This window comes from Aquila chrysaetos, chromosome 5 (assembly GCF_900496995.4).
Source record: "Aquila chrysaetos chrysaetos chromosome 5, bAquChr1.4, whole genome shotgun sequence".
Taxonomy (NCBI): Eukaryota; Metazoa; Chordata; class Aves; order Accipitriformes; family Accipitridae; genus Aquila; species Aquila chrysaetos.
In genome coordinates this window covers 34,408,697-34,427,270 of record NC_044008.1, presented here as the reverse complement: position 1 = coordinate 34,427,270, position 18,574 = coordinate 34,408,697, and the positions used below count along the sequence as shown (strand labels likewise).

The following is an 18,574-nucleotide window of genomic DNA, read 5'->3' as shown; positions in this document are numbered from 1 at the left end:
GCACCTTATCCAGCAGGGCAGGGTCCGCAGGGTGTCGCAGTCGCATTCATAGGGAATGTATAGCACATGCGTGCAAAAATTAATTTTTTTTTAAATTCATCCTACCGGCTTCAGTTGAAGAAGCCAATCCGAGCACTTGTCTTTAGTTGGGAGTAGCCATCAGCCCAGATCTGGTGTGACGCACCAAGAATTAGTTAACTTGGTGTGCAATAGCAGCTTAGGTGTAGGTATATTTTAGATAGCGCTGAAGGGCAGTCGTCTTCTCCTACAGTAAATGTCAGCATTTGCCTCAGAGTCGACGGAGGCAGATCGGAAGGATCCGTCCATCTGAACTAGGCACGCTGGAGCTGAACTCTAGTGACTTGCCCCCAGGGCCAACAGTTTGCCAATCATTTTAGCAACTTTGGTATGCGAGTGGAGAGACAGTTTCACAGAACCGGAGGATGGCTGAGGTTGGCAGCGTCCTCTGGAGGTCATCTGGTCCAACCCTCATGCTCAAGCAGGGCCATCCTGGGCTGGTTGCCCAGCACCGTGTCCGGGCAATTTCTGAATATGTCTCCACGGATGGAGACTCCACACCAGTAGCATGCTGTGAGTGAGGGAGAAGAGGCGGCACAGGCCTGGGTGAGGAAGGACCGCTGGAGAGCAGCCAGTATATTTACTGAATCTGTTGGGCCTGGGACATACCCCAGGACGGCTTCTGTGGGAAGGGGATCTGCCTGTGGCCAGAGCGAGCAGATCTCAGCGGGCCGGGGAGAGCTGCATGTAGGGATGGACTCGTTTTGTCCTCGCAGGAGGACCTGTTTTTTTTGTGCGATCTCTGCTCGTACCCGTTCCCTGGGGAGAACAGAAGTGCTTGGGCGATGAGATCATTTGTGAAGATTGGCTGTACGCTGAGGACTGAAACCCACTCAGGGTTTTGGTGGAGAAGGGGGTGAGGTCCCCCCCGGAGGCCTCCTGCGCTTCCTGGTGACGTAACGGTCTCTCTCTTTCCCCAAGGAAAAGCATGCTCCCTCCACAGCCCTCCTAGCCCTTTTGTTGGCCTGGGAAATGAAGGGACTCAGTCTGGTACCTTGAAATATCCATTTATTTGTAAGTTCTGCATTCCTCTTCTCTTCTCTTACAGTCTGGATATGGGCTTCCTCTTCAGGACTTCAGCCTTAGCACCATGGGTGCGCACCCCTCTCCGTGCCGAGGCAGGGTAGCGTAGCGGTGACCCACCACACGTCCCTTTTACGCGTGACGGTGTGCGGTAGCTGGGCAGGGAAACCCATCCCAGGGAGCAAAACCAGCAGCTGCGCTCTGCGAGCAGAGTCAGGGCTGTGCTCGCGTGACCAACGCGAAGGCTTTGTCCTCCTGTTGAAAGAGCGCTGCTCTCCATATTTCATTGAGTACGTGCTAATTGACAGGTCGTCTGCCTTCTCTGAAGGCTCTCAACGTTCGGTTGAAAAGTCCAGAGAGTTGGGAGCTGAGGTAGTTGAACACAGATCATTTCTTCATGCCGCTGGGGGAAATATTTCTTCTTAACTTCTTTCCTGAAATTCTCTCCGAACAGACCGTGTACGCTTTGCCCACCATTGCTTTTGCGTTTGTGTGCCACCCGTCAGTCCTCCCGATTTACAGCGAACTTAAAGAGTAAGCCTTTCTCTTTTTTTTTTTTTTTTTTTTTTCCCCAGTCGATTGTTTTGAACCGCCTTACATGGAAAATGTTAGTGCAGAGGTGCTCTGAGTCATTCGTGCCATTCAGAGGAGATGTGCTTTAATAACACCCAACAAGCCAACGAGCGTGGCCGTCAGCTAGGAAATCTGGCCTCCCAGGCATGCCGCTGGGGCGGGATTGAGGGAGGTTGAGGATAATGCAATACTTGGGGAGTTTTCTCTGGAAGTACACGGCAGCCTGGGGAGAGCCAAACTGTGCCGTTCGTTATTTGGCATCGGAGAGGGGCGTGTGTTCAGCTAACGGCGTTTGTTCCAGTGCAACTAAAAATCTGTTGCGGTACCAGGAAAAAAAGTACTTTCAGCCTCGCCTGTACTAAAAGACCTTTGCTGTCTTGCCGACGCCTCCGGCTGGGCAGGGCTGTGGGGAGCTGGAGACCGGCCCTGCTGCCACATGGCTGGTGGCCCCCGGGGGCCGCAACGGGGTCCTGGGCCATGGGGGGAGCCCCGGGGGAGAGGTCGGGGTCGGTCAGACCCATGGGTGCCCTCAGGTCCCGGCCACTTGCTGGGTGCTTTGAGTTTTAAGCGACTTCAGCAGGTTCCCAGGTGCCTAGTTAGGGCATCCCTGTGTGGATTTACAAAGTCTAAGTTTAGGTACCGGAGTGTGAATATTTCAGAACAAATATCTAAAAATGAAATGTTTACGCTGAACCTATTTTACAGGTCTATAGTGGTCTGCATACATTCATTATTTTCCACTCACGGGGACACAAATGTTTCTCTGCAAACATTCAGAACATTTGGGGGATTTTTTTCCCTTTGTGTAATTTCACTCTTTCTTTATTTTGACCTTTCAATTAAATTGCTGAAGTGTTTAAGGGCCGCCCCTCTCCACTCGGCTTCACCCTTCACTCTGTTTACGCGGGTATGGCCGGGGAGCAGAGCCACGGGGCAGACCCACCACTTCTTGACCTAAGCCCCAAGTAGGGTCTGTTTCCCCAGTCCTTCTCTTCCATGTGCAGCTGTCAATGAATTCCTGTTCTAAATGAAAATGCATTCATGAGTCTCCCCAGAATTACTATGTTTATGCAAAGACTTAATACATTTTTAAACAGCTATTGAAAAATCCAGCCCAACCGTTTTTATGTGTTCTTTTTTTCTTCTTTCTCCAGCCGTTCACAGAAAAAAATGCAGTTGGTTTCAAATATCTCATTTTTTGCCATGTTTGTGATGTACTTTATGACTGCCATATTTGGCTATTTGACTTTCTACGGTAAGTATGCAGTTCTTTACTGATCAAAGTAGAAAGGGAATACATGTGAAATCAATAGCGTATCCCAGCTGGAAAGAAAAGTCCCATCCACTTATATTAAAATAATTTTTCAAGTAATTTTGCTTAATGTTTTCATATGGAAGGTACAAATCCTTTCCTCCTTTTCCCCTGTGGATAAAAAGCACAAGTGAAAGTATTATTTGCAAAAGGCATATTCAAAATATGAGGGAGATATTTCTTTAACTGAATTGGGGCTTAGCTGGGCCCCACTAAGATTTGCATTCCAAGGTCCTCACCTGAATGTTGTGTACATTAGTAATGACTGAAGCGTGCATATCTGCATAAAATGAGACAGATTTGAGAGCAGGTCCTAGGAAATGAGTATCAAATCAGCTAGTGCAGCTTTTTCATTTTCTTATTGATGCTTTCATCATAGAGGCAAAGGACCAAATGTTTTCCTTGTGTCCCTAGAGCTGACCCCTTCAGGTCTCGGTTAAGTAAACTGGCAGCGAAGGTGGGGAAGCTTCGAGTGTTGTCCCAGCTCAGCCGCCAAAGGATGGTTATTTCAGTGTTTGGGACTTGCACCCTGTCTCTTTTCATGCACAACAATTCACTTAAAGAAACAAACAAACTATGCTGTATCGCTAAAGGATACAACACGTGTGCCCTAAAGGCACAGTTATTAAGTAAAGTAGGATAAAATATGAATGTTGCCCAGGAAGCTACTCCCATGTTCCGGTATAACGGGAATGCTGAAAAGTAGGGTCTTTTTCCATGGACCATTAAGGGGTTACAAGACAGATGACAAAACTGATGTTTGCCTTTTACCTCAGTCACCAAAAGGTCATCGGTCTTCTCCACCCTATTCCAAGTGACCTTTTTGTTACAGTCTCCTCATTCATGATACCATTCCCTGTATGCCACGTATTGCAAGAGAAAGAAAATAAGTAAATATGGAATGTGGCATTTTTTTTTTTTTTTTCCAAAGGTGCACCTATCTCATATTTGTTTTCTCAGGCTCTCATTCAGATTATGAGGCCTTGAGTCTGCATGCGTTGAAGTAACTTGAGGTCACCTGTTCCAATTTTCCCAATAAAACCGCCAATACGCTGCAAGTGACAACAGCAACAGCCGTTCTCATCCAACTGCTCCCGTCTAACACGTTTTCGTAGAAATGCATCAAACTAGCAGCCCCAGGGAGCAAGTGGGTGTAAATCAGCACGGACCCCTTCGCTTTGGCAGGGAGGAGATTCTGATGTGATTGCCCCAGGGATCTGAGGAGGCAGATCCGTGGCGCTCCTCTCTGGGAATCTCCCACACCCCTCAAGGACGAGGGTCTGGAGTCCATGGAGGAGGTAGGGGCTGCGTCCTTCTGGCCCTCCCGAGGGGGAATGGCGGAGGAATCCCTGGGGTGTCTCGTGTGCCTTCTCCCCACGTCAGGCGTCCCTGCTCGCCGGCGCCGAGAGCCCGCGGGTGAAAGCTGCGTGGCTCTGCCGGGGCTCCTGCAAGTGTCAGTGCCACGACAGGCAGCAAAAGGGACACGGAGAGAGTACAGAATTCCTCCGCTTTGATCCTTCTTCCCCTTGAGACTGACAAAACCTTACCCTTCCTATATTCGCTTAGAGTTTTCTAACCCTCTTCGCTACCCTTACCTGGGTAAGAACAGCGTTTGTATTGTGGCCATTTCTTCTTTACGCCAATAGTACTTGTCTGTTTGCTGTGTTCTCGAAAGTGTTGCAGTGATGACTATATTTACATTGCAGAATTACAGAAAAGAGGTGTTTTTCTTCCCCTAAAAGGTCACACTGTGGTTGGGCTCTGTGGTGTATCTAGCTGAAAGGAAAACAGACCTTCAACTGTAAGCCTTGCCCTTCACTTCCTACCTGGCTGCAGTCCGTGAGCGGTACAGAAGTTGCAGTCTGTGCTTGCAGGAGCAGAGTAAGCTCTGTGTCGCAGAAGCTGTGCATGTGCCCGGCTTGAAAACCCCACTCCTAATCTGCAGGGAGGTGGGAGAGCGTTTTCTTTCTCCTAGTGGGGATTCAAGCACTGCGGAGGTGGTGTTGACCCGTGGTCTCTCCCCAGAAGGGTGTCCTGGGGGGAGCGCGGGCATTTCGCCGCAGGACAGATCCCTCTGCCTCCAGGAATACACGAGGTTTTACCGAGTGCCAAAGATTTTAAATTAGACGTGGCTGCAGAGTTCCCTTTAAGGACTTTGGTTTAGGAGCTGTTAACGTTTTACCGCCAGCTTTCTAAGATTAGCAGGCAGAAACAAAACATGAGCCTAAAAAGGGGCAGCGAGTACGTTTTGTGGCGCGCTTAACCAGCCGCCCCCTTAGGTTATTGCTCCTAGATGTTTAAAAGTTGCAAAGCAAACACGTAGGTCCCTCAGCAACTTGGTTTTCCTGTTGGTTAGCACAGGCAGACCCGCTCTGCGCTATTTATCACAGCTTCAAGGAAACACTTTTGCAGGAGGTTGTCTTAAAAATACGGCCAGCGCCTGCCTCCCCGTTAGGCACCCCCCAGTGATTTGTCTTGGCTGCCGGGGCCGCCGGCCGGCGTGGGGCCAAGCTGCAGGCACTGCCTGGGGGGTGGCAGGTTCAAGAGAAAAAACCATCAGGGCAGCCCTCGGAGGAGCTGCCGAGGGATTTGAGTGCAAATGTCAGAGCGTCCCACTGAGAGCTGACCCGAGATAGGCTTTGTTCTTGGTTGAGAACAGGGGCACTGCTTTTCGCTGGAAGTTTATTTGCACTTTAGACCAATTTAGCTCAAAACCTTGTCGTTTATATTAAGTTCAGCCGTTGCAGTGCATGTGGTTATTTTTATATCATTCGAAACTTAAAAAAAAAAAAAAAAAAAGCCCACGGAACCGATTAGAAATAGCTTATTTCACTTTACTTATTTTTTTATATATATATGTAAGCAAGCTTTCATGTATGTCTCACTGTTGTCTTTCCTACAGTGAAAATTACCTTAGACTTAGGCATGTGCTCTCTTGAATTAGGATGCATTCCTAAATCAGGCCTCCAAAGGATTAATCTGGAATAATGGGATCATTAGGATTTGGTTCAAAGCGCTGTTTTAACTCAAGAATGTTTCATTCCATACTCTTTTGTTTGCAGATAAATCACTTGTTGTTCAAGAAGGCTGTTGTTAAGCAATGAATTTTGTGAACGAATTGCCTGTTTGCCAGAACACTTATCTTACTGTCTTTTCCATAGACAATGTGCAGTCGGATCTGCTTCACAAGTACCAGAGCAAAGATGACATCCTCATCCTGACCGTGCGCTTGGCTGTGATCGTTGCAGTGATACTCACGGTGCCGGTGCTGTTTTTCACCGTAAGTAAAGAGCTCCCCGCGGTTTGGAAGTCGGTAACAGCTGTACGTGGCACGTTTCTTCAAACCACAGTCCAGCAGTCGCCAAGACAGTGATGTTGCAGCTACAAAAAGCGCTTGAGCTTGGATCGGTCTTTTCCCACAGCAGACTCCCACTAACTTCTGGAGAAGGTCTCCCTGCAGGAAATAAATTAATCACTTTTGGTCTTAAATCTGTTTTAAATTGAATCCACAAGGGCCCTCTCTTTCTTCACATTATTTCACTGGAGCAGGCTCAGAGGTGAAGTTCATTTTTAAGTGCAGAAGGATCCCAAAAGGCATGTTAGAAAGAGAGGAATATCCTACTGCAGATGCATGTATACCTACAGTTTTGAAATATCAAAATCAATTTGAAGGATTATTTCAAAGGGCATTACATCAGAGACCCCAAAATTTCTGACAGATCTATACAGCGCTTGGTGTCACATAAAGAGCCAGTTAAAATAAACATGGGAAGCTCTGAATTGGCTTATAGACTATTCCTGACAGAGAACTCTCTCTCTCTTCCTACAGGTGCGTTCATCGTTATTTGAGCTGGCTAGAAAAACAAAATTTGACTTATGCCGCCATGTTTTGGTTACTTTTGTTCTTTTGGTTATCATCAACCTGCTAGTCATTTTTATCCCGTCCATGAAGGATATTTTCGGAGTTGTAGGTACAGTATCCTGGTTTTGTACTGCTAATAAAAGACTGTTGCTAATCAGCAACACAATAATTAGCTGTTGCTGACAGCTATCAAAACTCATTTATTTGAATTTTGCAGGGGTCACTTCTGCCAACATGCTGATTTTCATTCTTCCTTCATCGCTGTATTTAAAAATTACACAGCAGGATGGATCAAAGTTGACTCAGAGGATTTGGGTATGCATTCCTTTCCAACACTTTCGTCTTGTCATTCCTTACAACGCGCTAGATGCGAAGCGTACCCAGTCTGAACGCGTGTGTGAGCTTCTTCGCGTTGCTTTCCCTCCTTGCTTCAGTTACTCGGCAGCCGTGCTTGCCCTTCTCCTTTGCTTACCCTGGGGGTCTCGGGGTGGAGGGGCTGTACCGCGCAGGGCACCTTGTGTTCGGGGGGGCCCTTCTCTGCGGGGCGAGGGGCTCTTCCCCTGGCTGGCTTCAGCAAACCTTTCAGCCCAGCGAGCTTTCTCCGTTTCAGCGCGTTGATCCAGAAAGCGTGCAAAGCGCTCCGTTTGCAGTATTCCTCGTGGTTTTAATGGGCCCGAGTCAGACTTAGGGTGCTTCCGCCAGAAGCGGCAAGCTGAAATGTTAGCCCTTTGACATGCGTGAGCAGATGGGAATGGGCCTTGGGAAGATTTTCTACGAGCCCCAGAAAGAGCTGCAGCTGAAAAGATGCAACGCTCCTGTGTATTCCCAGTCTGACGGGGCGTGCGCTGGAAGCGTTGTAAGGTCAGACCCTCCTGCGCTGCGCAGAGAGGCAGGAAACCCGAGTTTCACTTGTGGCTCCATCCACAGGCCCCGAGACGAAAGGGCTGAACTTCGATGGACACGTATCCGATGGGAAGAGTATAGTTATTTCCGTGAGGCTTTGAAAAGAGCAAACCCGACTGGTCCTAAAAACACACTCACTTAATCCTCTTTAGGGATGATCAGTGTTTAAGAAGTGAATTGAAAGGAGAAAAAAATTGGTTTTGGTGTTCAGCGCGTAATTATTAATGACGCTAATCTGTTTAATTATCTGTGGGTCTTGTCTTTACCAGAAGTGCTATCCCATTTTAGCTGATAACTTTGATACATCACCTTGTAAATCTCCTTAAGAGGAGAAGTTAGCATACTTGAATTAATTGCGTTTTCTTCTTATTCATTAATTTTCTCTCCTTTTTGTTCCAGGCTTCTCTTTTCTTGGCACTGGGGATAATGTTTTCCCTAGTGAGCATTCCCTTGGTCATCTATGACTGGGTACAGTCAGGAGGCAGTGCCGAAGGCCACTGAAGTTCACCTCCTTCTGAAAAGAAGACACCCCTGTTTGCTACACACCAAAATCGCAACCATCCGTTCTGTTATCTATTCCATCTTTTGTGAGTTTACTCAAATCAAATCCAAATAATGATTATCCAGTACTGAAAATACTGTTATGGGTATATTTTCTTGCAGAAAACAGACTCCTTTTTCCAACAGGAAATCACTCTGTCCCCCGATACTGAGTTATCAGATCAGCGCTAAGTCTGTGTTAATTGTCTGTGAGACTATATAGAGCGTTGCTCATAGGAATTCATCACCATTAATTTGTTTCCCCTCTTCCACCCATGAATTGCATTGTTCCGTTATTATCCTTAGCCCTTCAACCGTAAGCCCTGCTCCTTTAGCTGATAACAGCTCTGCCTGTTGTTATCAACCCCGACTGGAGTGATGTCAGTCCACACCCTTCCTCCTCCCTGTCTTTTAGCCAAAACTCTGTTCTCCAGTTGTACGCATCCGGCTTGTTGTTTTGTTTTTTTGTTCTGTTGCTGTTTTGTGCACCATTTGCCTCACTGGTTTAAGTGTAGCGTTCTGGATACGGGCACGAAAAGCACCACGAGAGCTTAAATGAGCGTTGTAGAAGCGTAGGTCCTAAATGTGGTGCTTCTCTCTGATGTTCTGGTGGAGAAGCCGGCCCCAGGGAGCAGGAGAAGGACGGCCACCACCACCAGCCACCGTTCCCCTGGCACACTTTAGTTGGTGCCCGACCAGAACTAGACTTGACCCCAAACCATGAGTACTTGAGCCTGAAGAGAAGCAGACGCTTGGGGATTTCCGTAGGAAGTCTGCGTTTTCTTCAGCGTTAAACTGTTTACTAATGCCCCACTTCTCTCATTTAAAAAAAAAAAAAAACAAGCTCCAGTTTTATCAAAACCTAAGCATTTAATCATACCTCATGCCTTTTCCATTCTGGGGTTTATTTGTACATACCTTGTAGAGACTGGCTCCTCTCTTGTGTCTTATCCTCCTCCCACTGAAGTCAGTGGGGTTTTGGACAGCAGTGGGAGCAGGATTTGACTCACCCTGCCAAACTACTGGATTTCTAATAGAAATCGAAATCTGTAACATGTCTTTAAACAAACAGAAACACTTTTGATATTTAACATGTTTCATTTACATTTCCCATCGATTCTCCATGACAGCGAAAGAAAAGACATTCAATTACTACTAGCAGAAACACTGTAACTTGCATCTGTTGTCCACGAAACAAGCATTTGCCTAATGCCTTATAGCTGGTGTAGAGAACTACTTGTAGAGACTCAAAACGCTAAGCAGGTGATCGTTAACCATCCTGAGCAGACATCTTCTATTAGTGCACTGCCAGCAGCATAAACATGTTCACTTTGTGTCATTCACCGTGTGAGCTAAAAAGCGTCTCAAAATACGAACCCGGCTCCCACCGAAAGAACCGATGGCTGCAGGGAGCCCCGCTTCACGGCCAAGGGCCGAGCGATGCCCGCGGTATGCTCGAGCCATACCTGTCAGTAAGCAGCAACCCTCTTGTTCCCAGTAGCCGGTTCATTGCCGACTCCCCGTTGTAACTGTGGAAGGAGACTGTCATCAGCGGTGGGGAACCTGCCACCGCAGCTTGCTCTTTTTAAGGTTAGGGATGGAGAATTCGGGATCGTGGGATTTCTGTGAGCTACGGAATGGCCTCAGTTGCCATTGCCTTGTCCCACACGGCTTGAAGTCACTGAGAGCGGAGACACCAGAGCGCTTCTCAGGACATTGAGAGTTGGTTTCTAAGGGTAACATCCAGAGAGGTTAGTGTGGGGCCTTCCCCGGAATTTGGGCATCGAGGTGCAGAGCATTCATGCTGCAGAAACCGAGCCTACTAAACCCAGACTTGTGGACCTGTGCCTCAGCGTAGGCAGTGAGGTACCCAGCTCTGCCGATACTCCGCTGTGATCCAGAACCAAGGCGGAGTGGAACGCGCCGGCTGCCCGAGTCCTCGGAGCGGCCCCGCAGCGAGAACAAAACGGGAAGCCTCTTCCCACCGGGCAACGCGACCTGCTGGACCGCAGAGCGGGGTTCCCTTGTTCTGCCTTCCTCCTGGACCCTCAGACCCTCGCTCGCAGGCTCCCAGCAAGGTCTCCGGTGCGGCCTCCTTCCTCCCCAGTACCCCCCAGCCCAGCGTTTCACACAAGGACCGCTGAGCGACCCGGGACCCCCGGGCTGAGCTCACTCATGCTTTCCCGCGGGTGGTCTCAAACCTTTGCCCGTGATGGCGCGGGTCACCAGTTCTCTCCGCGCCGTCTCTTCGTGAGACCGATCCCTGCCCTTGCTCACGGAGAAGTCCATACCATAGCCTACAAGCCCAGGTGTTAGTCAAGCTCTAACTGGAGAAGAACCTATGCTTGGTTCCTAACTCCTCGCAGCTCATTCCAGGCATCTTCCCAGCTCGGGATGCAAGTTTGTGGCTCGCCTTTTGCAGGCACCCAACCCTCCCTGGTCCCTGCAGCAGGAGCCCAGCATCTCGCTCCGTTCTCTGACTCAGCTTGCTGGGATGGCATTTCAGGTTTTGAGGTGCCTTATAATCTCTCTGGATCTTATCCTAAAAAACCTAACTCAGACCTGAGAATGCTGTACAGTGTTATTCTCAAGATGCTCCAGGGCTCTCCTGCTTTCCTCCCCGCTTTATCCTTCTACTACCGATTTCTGAGCAGTGCGGCTCTGCGCATCGGGGGGTTGTGAGAGAGAAGATCCTGGGAGCCACTTCCAAGTACCCGGGTACGAGCTAGAGGTCTGATCTGCTGCACAGGGTCCCAGCAAGGTCACAGCTGCGACATCTCCCTCCCACCCACCCCAACCCCCCAAATAGTCTGTAGTCTCGTGTTTAAAATACCAACCGTTGAGTTTTGGCACCCAGCTTCCTTCAACTTGAAGGGCTGTTGGGTGACTGATTGCTCCTTGCATCTTGCCAGATCTCCTCCATCACTACCCCTCTCTCTCCTCTTTGCTATTCTGCCGCCTTCTTTTTCCCAGTTTGTTTGTATACTGGAGTTTTACTGGATAAATAGGGAGAAGAATGAGCTGGGTGTGTGCACAGAGTGAAATTACCCGAGGTACTGGACCATCAAAGCACATCTTAGATACTGAAAAATAGATACCCAAAATACTGAGTCTTTAAACAGACTTTGTTTCTGGGTTTCTGGGAAAAAAAAAAAAAAAAAAAGAGGGAATTTTGCTTAGACTGATTTACTGGCATCATATTTATAGATATTTATGGAAAGGAATCATGTGTTTATTGATGTCTGTGGTAATGAACGTGAAATAACGTGCTTTTTGTTTTCTCATCAGGTTTATACATTCTTAACAGAATGCAATAGACCCTGCTGTAACTGTCAACATCAGTGATGGATGACAATATTTGTATGAGGTTATCTGTAAAATGTACTGCTGTTATTCAGTTCATTTGGAATAGTGAACTTGTAGCCAACGATGTACGAGTCCCACATTTTAGCTAGGATTTTAAGAGCACAGTGAAATGCTGTAGGAGTTTCTCTGTTGTTAAATTAATAGGATCCAGAGTACCGTATCTACCTAGTAGGTGGTAGCATGCTTTCTTTTCATAGAGAGTTTATCACTGTTGTGAGCACTGCAAATGTCATAGACTGGATGCAAAATTGCTCCTAATAACTACAACAAAATACTTTAAAATTCTTATTTGTGTAATAGCAACAATTGAGTGATGAGGGACAAGGAAGGACTAATTAGAAGCAGGGGCTCCTGATAACATCGTAGGAGTTAATCCTACACTTAAAAGACGGCCTTGCTGCCTCTCCTGGTCCACAGCACATTGCAAAGAAAATAGTCATGAGCTTAAAGCACCCTTACGGTTGCAGAATACAGCTGCCCTTCTCTGTCCGACGGCAAACACGCCTCGTAAGTAAAACACAGTAAATTGTTATTCGGGAACAGTATCTCGGGAGCAGTGACCTCTCTGGGTGATGCTTGCTCCCGGTCAGAGGGCCGATGCCAAATCCGCGCACCAGCACGGACCTTTTGTAGGGCTGATATGGCCCAAGTACCGGCCCAGGGCAGAACGGCCGGTCTCATCCTGCGAGGTCAGGGATGGGGATGCCCATCCGCTCCCGAGGGTTGCTTTTTCCTGAGCCACATACCGACCGAGCCTGTGCTCCACTTGCAATAGGTCACACGCGCAAATGCAGGTTGGATGATATATGGGTTGTGTCTGTACATCTGCCTTACAATGCATAAGCACCAGAGCTCTCTCTGATATTAACAGTAACAATTAACAGTATCTCTAGCTTATCTTTAAATGAATACATTTCTTTGCTTGAACCTTACATTAAGGCTAAAGAGCATCTTGGTCAAAACAAAACTCTTTCCACGTGGTGGTGTCCCACCTCCAGTCCTACCGTCCCACCCCAGTGCCTGTAGGAGAAAGGCACAGCAGAATGTACTCAGCTCCATCAGCAGCTACACGAGATGGCTTTATCGCCTGGCACCAGGGTCCTTTCTTAAACAATTCCCCAGAGCCCTTGGTGCCAGGAAAATCCTTATTTCCTATAACTTACACAAAGAATGTTTTATTTGTATCTAATGTAAGGATTTCTGTAACAAACTGTGAAAAAAAAAAAAAAGATAATGAATTAATAAAAAGTACAGGGCTGGAAAGGTCTAGAATTCACAAATTGTACACATGCCTATGTTTCTGAAGACAAATCTATGCAGTTGTGTTGTATTGTAGGAAATTTCATTTTTATGTACATATATATATTGTAAATAAATAGGATGCTGTATATTTTTGCAGTTGTTTATCCCCTATGATATAGAAGTGTTGAGATAGGCTCTGCATATTAAGAATAATTTTAATAGAAATACAAATACTTTAGCTTCTGACTTAGCAAAATGTATATCCTTTCCTTTCTCCCAAGAGTTCAACAGTTAAATCCTAAACTTGAAATTATAATTACATCGCTAATGTAACAAGAAAAAGAGAAACAAAAGGTCCGGTGAAGTTGCTAGGATTAATTCCAGTGCGTGACTCCCTGTTTTCTCAACAGCAAGTTAGCCAGTCTTCCTGCTGGGTAAAACATCTCCCTCGTAAAGGGCCCCTTTGGTACCCAGACACCTCGTACCTCCGCGGCCGAGGTCAGGTGGTAGTAACGTGCTGGAAAGGCTTTATGCAGAAACCAGAGCAAACTGCAGCCAGCAATCTGACCCAGCATTATGCCATGTTGTGTCCAGGCACCTCTGTACCTACCTAGTACAAACAGAAGTCAGGGCAGGACTTCTGCATTTCCATTTGCAGCCACCAGAAATGCCCGTAGTTCAGAAAAAAAAAGCGCTACAAGCCAGGGGCGGGCAGCAACCAGAGCAATTCGTGCCATTTCTAGCCCGCTCCCTTCCTGCAGAGTCCTGCGGCTGCCCCTCCGACGCAGATCCCGGCACGCCGCTATCCGACGACCAAAACGCGAGCGCCCGAGGCTGGCGAGAGCATCCCCGGCCAGGCACCGCGTGCGCATCCCACCCTCTGAACGGGCAGAGGCCACTCGTTTTTGTCGTGGGATAGCTGCGTGGCCAGGGGCCAGGATGACGGGAGGGCAGGGCTGTATGTGTCCCGAGAGCGCCTCCGGCAAGAGCCCTGCCTAGACTTTCTCGCTGGTAAAGCCCGAAAACGTGTTTTTTCGGGATTGCTGAAAAACGGAGGTTGAGAAATGGATCTAAAAATAATTGTATTTTTTTTCCATGTTTACTTTATGGTCTTGGATGAAAATGAAACTTGAAATAACATTTGCTTTCACCGTGAGCACAAATTTGAGGGAAAAAACCTACATGCAGTCACTCCTACAGAGCTTTTCAAATTAATACAAGTGTACATTTTGTTTTCAGTGTTATAGCCAACAAAATATAAACTGTAAAGGTATTTTTCCACAAGACTTGAACTTTAACTTCTTTATAGAAACCTGTTTTTAGTGTCCCAAGGTATGTTAAGGCTCACCCTGATCTAGTATAAACAATACTGTTTGAATGATGTATGCTTGATACGAGCTCGTCTCTAATAGATTGTCGAAGTGAGTCATTGGTAATATTTTGCTCCTGCTAACATCACCATACTTTGTGCTGCTCATATCCAAATAAACGATGCAGTTTTTCAGTTTCTGTGTGTAAATAAAAAAAAAAAATGTATTAAGTTCTATAATCTCTCTGTTACCTCTATAGTTTTTAAACATTAAAATTGTGATCTAAACTAATGTTGGGCCATACTCGTTCTTTCAAAGAGATGACTATATATCATTATAATGCCTTAAACAGCACGTGCTCCCTGCTCTTAGGCAAGTATTTTCACAGAACTCGGGGCATGCAGCTCTTGCAAAGCCAACTATACTAGACTCGGTGCAGTATATAGAGCAAAATATCAATAAATGGCTAGGGAGCATTAATGTTAAAGTTTCTGATACAGTTTTAGAGGGACCTGAAGCCAGGGCGTATGGTCACCACAGACTGGGGTTGCTGAAGATGACAGCGTTTCTCAAGCCCAGTGCTGGTTTCTGGCTGCTCCTTGAAGAGCATCCCAGTGCCTGCCAGTCTGTTTCAGGGTCAAGTCAGGCAGTTTAGCTTTAAAGGCTGCTCTTAACAGAGCTGGGTTTGAGTTCAGATGCCAAACTGGTGCCTGGAGTGGCTAAAGTCCTGCCGGACCTTCTCTGCTACGGGAGCAGAAGCCATTAGCAGATGGATAAGGAGGATACCCAAAGACAGTAACGTCTTAAGCATTCCCAGCTAGATCTGCCAAAGTGCCTCTGACAAAGCCTTAGAGGGCTTCAAGGAAAATGCGAATTTTTTTGCCTTCAACCACCGATTTTACCAGTGCTCAGGTTGTAGTAACCGCTTACAAAAAGACCTCTTGGCTAGAGTCCCAGCCATATGACCGAAGAACTCACCTGATGAACAGGATGAGTACAGCCAACACCTCGATGGCACAGCTGCCCGGGCCTCTGCAGAAGTGATGGGGAGGATTTATGTACCAGAGGGTCCTTGGCAAGCCTTTGTCTGGTCCCCAAGCCCAGGGAAATGTCTCAAAGCCATAATTCTGGGAGCACAGAGGCACAAGCTTCTGCACTGACGTGGTCTAATAGTCTCTCCTGTTTGGCATACCATTTGCACCCACTTCTCTGCCCAGCCAAGTTTAATCATCTCATAGGCATACCTTAAGACATAGAAACATGGGTTGTGGAGTGGGGGGGAAAAGAGAAACTATAGTTCTTTTTTTCCTTGACAACGAACATCTGTCGCCTTCTGCAGTGCAGTTTGACAGCTTCCCCTAAAACCAAAGCTCACCTAAAACCACACAGCCAAAGGGAAAACCACCAACCTCCTTTCCAGCTACACACTTCTGCCTTTGGCTTGGCATGGTCTTCTTGTATCCCCAAAGTCAGCCAGGTCTCTGAGTTCATCTGACCAGTCCCTACCTTGGGGTAGAAAGAAAAGGAAAATTACTATTTCCCAGGGCAAGGGATGCAGCACTCTGAAGGAAGAGATTCCCCCATATGGTTCAAGTGGGGGCTTGGCTTGACTTAAGTTCATGTGAAATAGCAGTTAGTCTTCAGGCTGAAGCCCAAATTCAGGTCACTGTTAAGACGTCTCATTCCCCACAACACCAAGAGCTGGAAGTAAGGACTCGTGTCAACTTTAAGAAGTGTGGAGTAAGTGGAGATGGTAGGAGCAGGGAGAAATGGTAAGTCCATTTCCAAGCCTTTCTAACCACAAACCCACGGTAAACTGAGCATGGGCTTCGCTTCTTACACCCTGTTCTCCTCAGACCCATGCAGGGCAGCAGCACCATTTGCTTTGCGGTCGGTTGTGTTAGCAATCTCTTGCTGAAATACTTCTTAACACAGATCCCAGTGCGGTTAGACAGAAGTTTTCAGGCAGCTAGGTATCTGTGTTTTGCAAATATTAAGTGCCATGCATTTCTCTTTCAACTTACAGAAAATGGAGAGTCTTAGAGCTGTTGGTGTTGCACCGCTAAACGCCACAGTGCTGGCAAGGGACGGTGCTGCTGGCTTAGTGTGCTTCAGCTACGGCCCCACAGAGGCTGCTGCCCTGGAAAAACGGAGGGAAGACTATCATCAACAGGAGTCGGCATGTACTCCGGAGACAAAATCCACATCCCCTCCTTGGAAAATGCCACCTGGCTTAAAGGTCGGGTCCTTTTCCCAGAGGTAACCAGACCCCCCCGGCTCCTGCCTGCTACGTCCCCTTGGGAGAGTGTTTGCCCAGCGGGCAGCAAACCTGAAGCACTGTCCTCTTGCCGGTTACGAAAAGCTGGTGAAATTCACCTCGTTTTTGGTGGCCATCGTTACTTCAAACTACACCCTTTGAATGTACCAGGCCCTGACCGTGCCCATGACACGGTCCCACGAGCTCTTCCTTCCCGGACACCTTCTGGGACCCGCGCTCAGGTAAGAACCCAAAAGCGATTCTTTCCAAACCTCATTGTTTTCCCAGCAGCGCTCACTTCACGTAAGCTTGGCAACAGCTGGAGCATCCCCGTTATTTATTGCCTGTTACAAAAACCTGCCCCGTAGCCCGGGCAAAGCTGCCGGCTCCCCTCACCTCACTTAGGAGGGGTTTGCCCAACCATTCCCCTCGCACAGCACTGGACGGCGACAACCCTTGCGCGGAGATCGGAGAGGTGAAAACCAAGTCTCGGACGCAGGACCATCCGTGGCTGCCGTTTCCCTTCTCCAGGCTCGTGCCATGAGCTTGTGGTGGCGAGCAGCCGATGAGGAGGAGAGGAGAGGGTCTGTCGGGCAGATGTCTTCCCGGCGCGAGGGACCAGCCCTCGAGAGCTCCGGGATGCGCGGTCTGCCGCAGAGATGCGGCGAGCGCGGGGCTCGGCGGCACCGCCGCAGGAGCCGAGCACGTCAAGGATAAAAAAGCAGTTGTTCTACCCTGGGTAATTATAAGGGAGCATAGCGGAGTTAGGCGCCAAGGTATTGGAAAGTGTTATGATAACAAAGAAACTCATGAAGAGGGTGGAGAAATTTTTACGACGTGAGATCAGATTAATGACCTGTACAACGGCTGCAGTAAAAACAGCAGCATACAGATGCTACAACATTTGTAGAACACATTTCTTCAAACCATAACCAAAGCCTGTAATTTACTAGGATGTTAAAAAAAAAAAAAAAAAAGAAGAAAATTATACGTTCACTGACAAAGCCAGTTCCTGCAGACTCTGAAGTCTCCTCGGGCTTGGTGCAGGCAACGGTTCCCACTTGTATTTCTTACATGAAAGCTGGATCTCCTATTAATTTTCAGATACCGTTTGCAGACAATCAGAGAAGTACCAGATGCTGGAGAAACAACTTCCCTGACATAACGAGGAATTATATATCTCTTGCAATTAGATCATCATAAAATGAAAGGAAAACAGGCATCAGTCTGCCATTCTCGCATCCAGTGGCATTTAAACAATGAGTGCAGTCTCTGTTACTACCGCTGGCAGGCCTCCAGCAGCACTTCTGAAAAGGCAGCGTGGCCTCCCCGTAAATTGATAAACAATCTTGTTGAGCAACAGGCACAGGAACATTCAAGCCTTTGTTAAATTTTGACTCGAGTGGAGCACTAATTGGCATCTTTCCGGGCAGAACAAACAGGGTCAACTTCTCCGCTTTTCAGAGGCGGATTATTTTAACCAGAATCCGCAGTCCCTGCAGTTAATGGAATAAAACCCAGGAATGTGGCTACTAAGAGATGCAGGAATTGTTTGTTTTCTTCAAGAGTTCTGGTAGTGAAAACAATAAAACCCGGTTGACAAAAAAAACCCGAATAACTGACTCCTAGCTATGCTGATGGCTTCAACACACACTCAGGATCACTACAAAAGCAGATGTGTCATCTTCACGGGGGATGCTGATTTCCTAGTGTAAGATGTGACCGTACTGTTTAGGACCAACCTAACCCAGACAGGGGATGATACTCTCGCCTCTGCTCTGGGTCGAGGAGTAACGAATGGCCTGAAATCTTTTGTACGGGGCTGCCAGTGCCCACCAAGATGCAGAGTGCTCTCTCGGGAGTGGAAAGCGTGCTCAGACGCACGCGTGCCATCTAATTATCTTCCTTTGCCCGGTGTTCCGGCACGTCCCTGCCTGCTCCAGACTGCACGGCGGCAAACTCGGCTCTTGGTGGGTCCTCACGGCAGACCGGAGCAGCAGTCCTGCCGAGCACAAGACGCACCCCACGCAGTTTGCAAACGCCATGCAGGCAGCTAAAGCACCGAGCGAGTGGGGTGACACTACGACACCCCAGGCAAACACATCACC

At 47.8% G+C, this 18,574-nt stretch overlaps 1 protein-coding gene across 4 annotated transcripts in view; it reads left to right on the top strand.

The window, feature by feature from the left end:
• SLC38A1 (solute carrier family 38 member 1) overlaps positions 1-14,500 on the top strand; it is a 41,760-nt gene extending 27,260 nt beyond the window's left edge. For 3 of the 4 annotated variants that reach the window (XM_030013620.1, XM_030013622.1, XM_041123386.1), the window contains 6 exons: positions 1,556-1,635; positions 2,829-2,929; positions 6,148-6,266; positions 6,816-6,957; positions 7,066-7,163; positions 8,151-14,500. In XM_030013620.1, coding sequence (XP_029869480.1) covers positions 1,556-1,635; positions 2,829-2,929; positions 6,148-6,266; positions 6,816-6,957; positions 7,066-7,163; positions 8,151-8,252 — 642 coding nt within the window. In that variant the 3' untranslated portion in view covers positions 8,253-14,500. The remainder of the gene's footprint in view (positions 1-1,555; positions 1,636-2,828; positions 2,930-6,147; positions 6,267-6,815; positions 6,958-7,065; positions 7,164-8,150) is intronic. The other variant, XR_003923306.1, reaches the window with a different exon arrangement.
• The last annotated feature ends 4,074 nt before the right edge of the window (positions 14,501-18,574 follow it).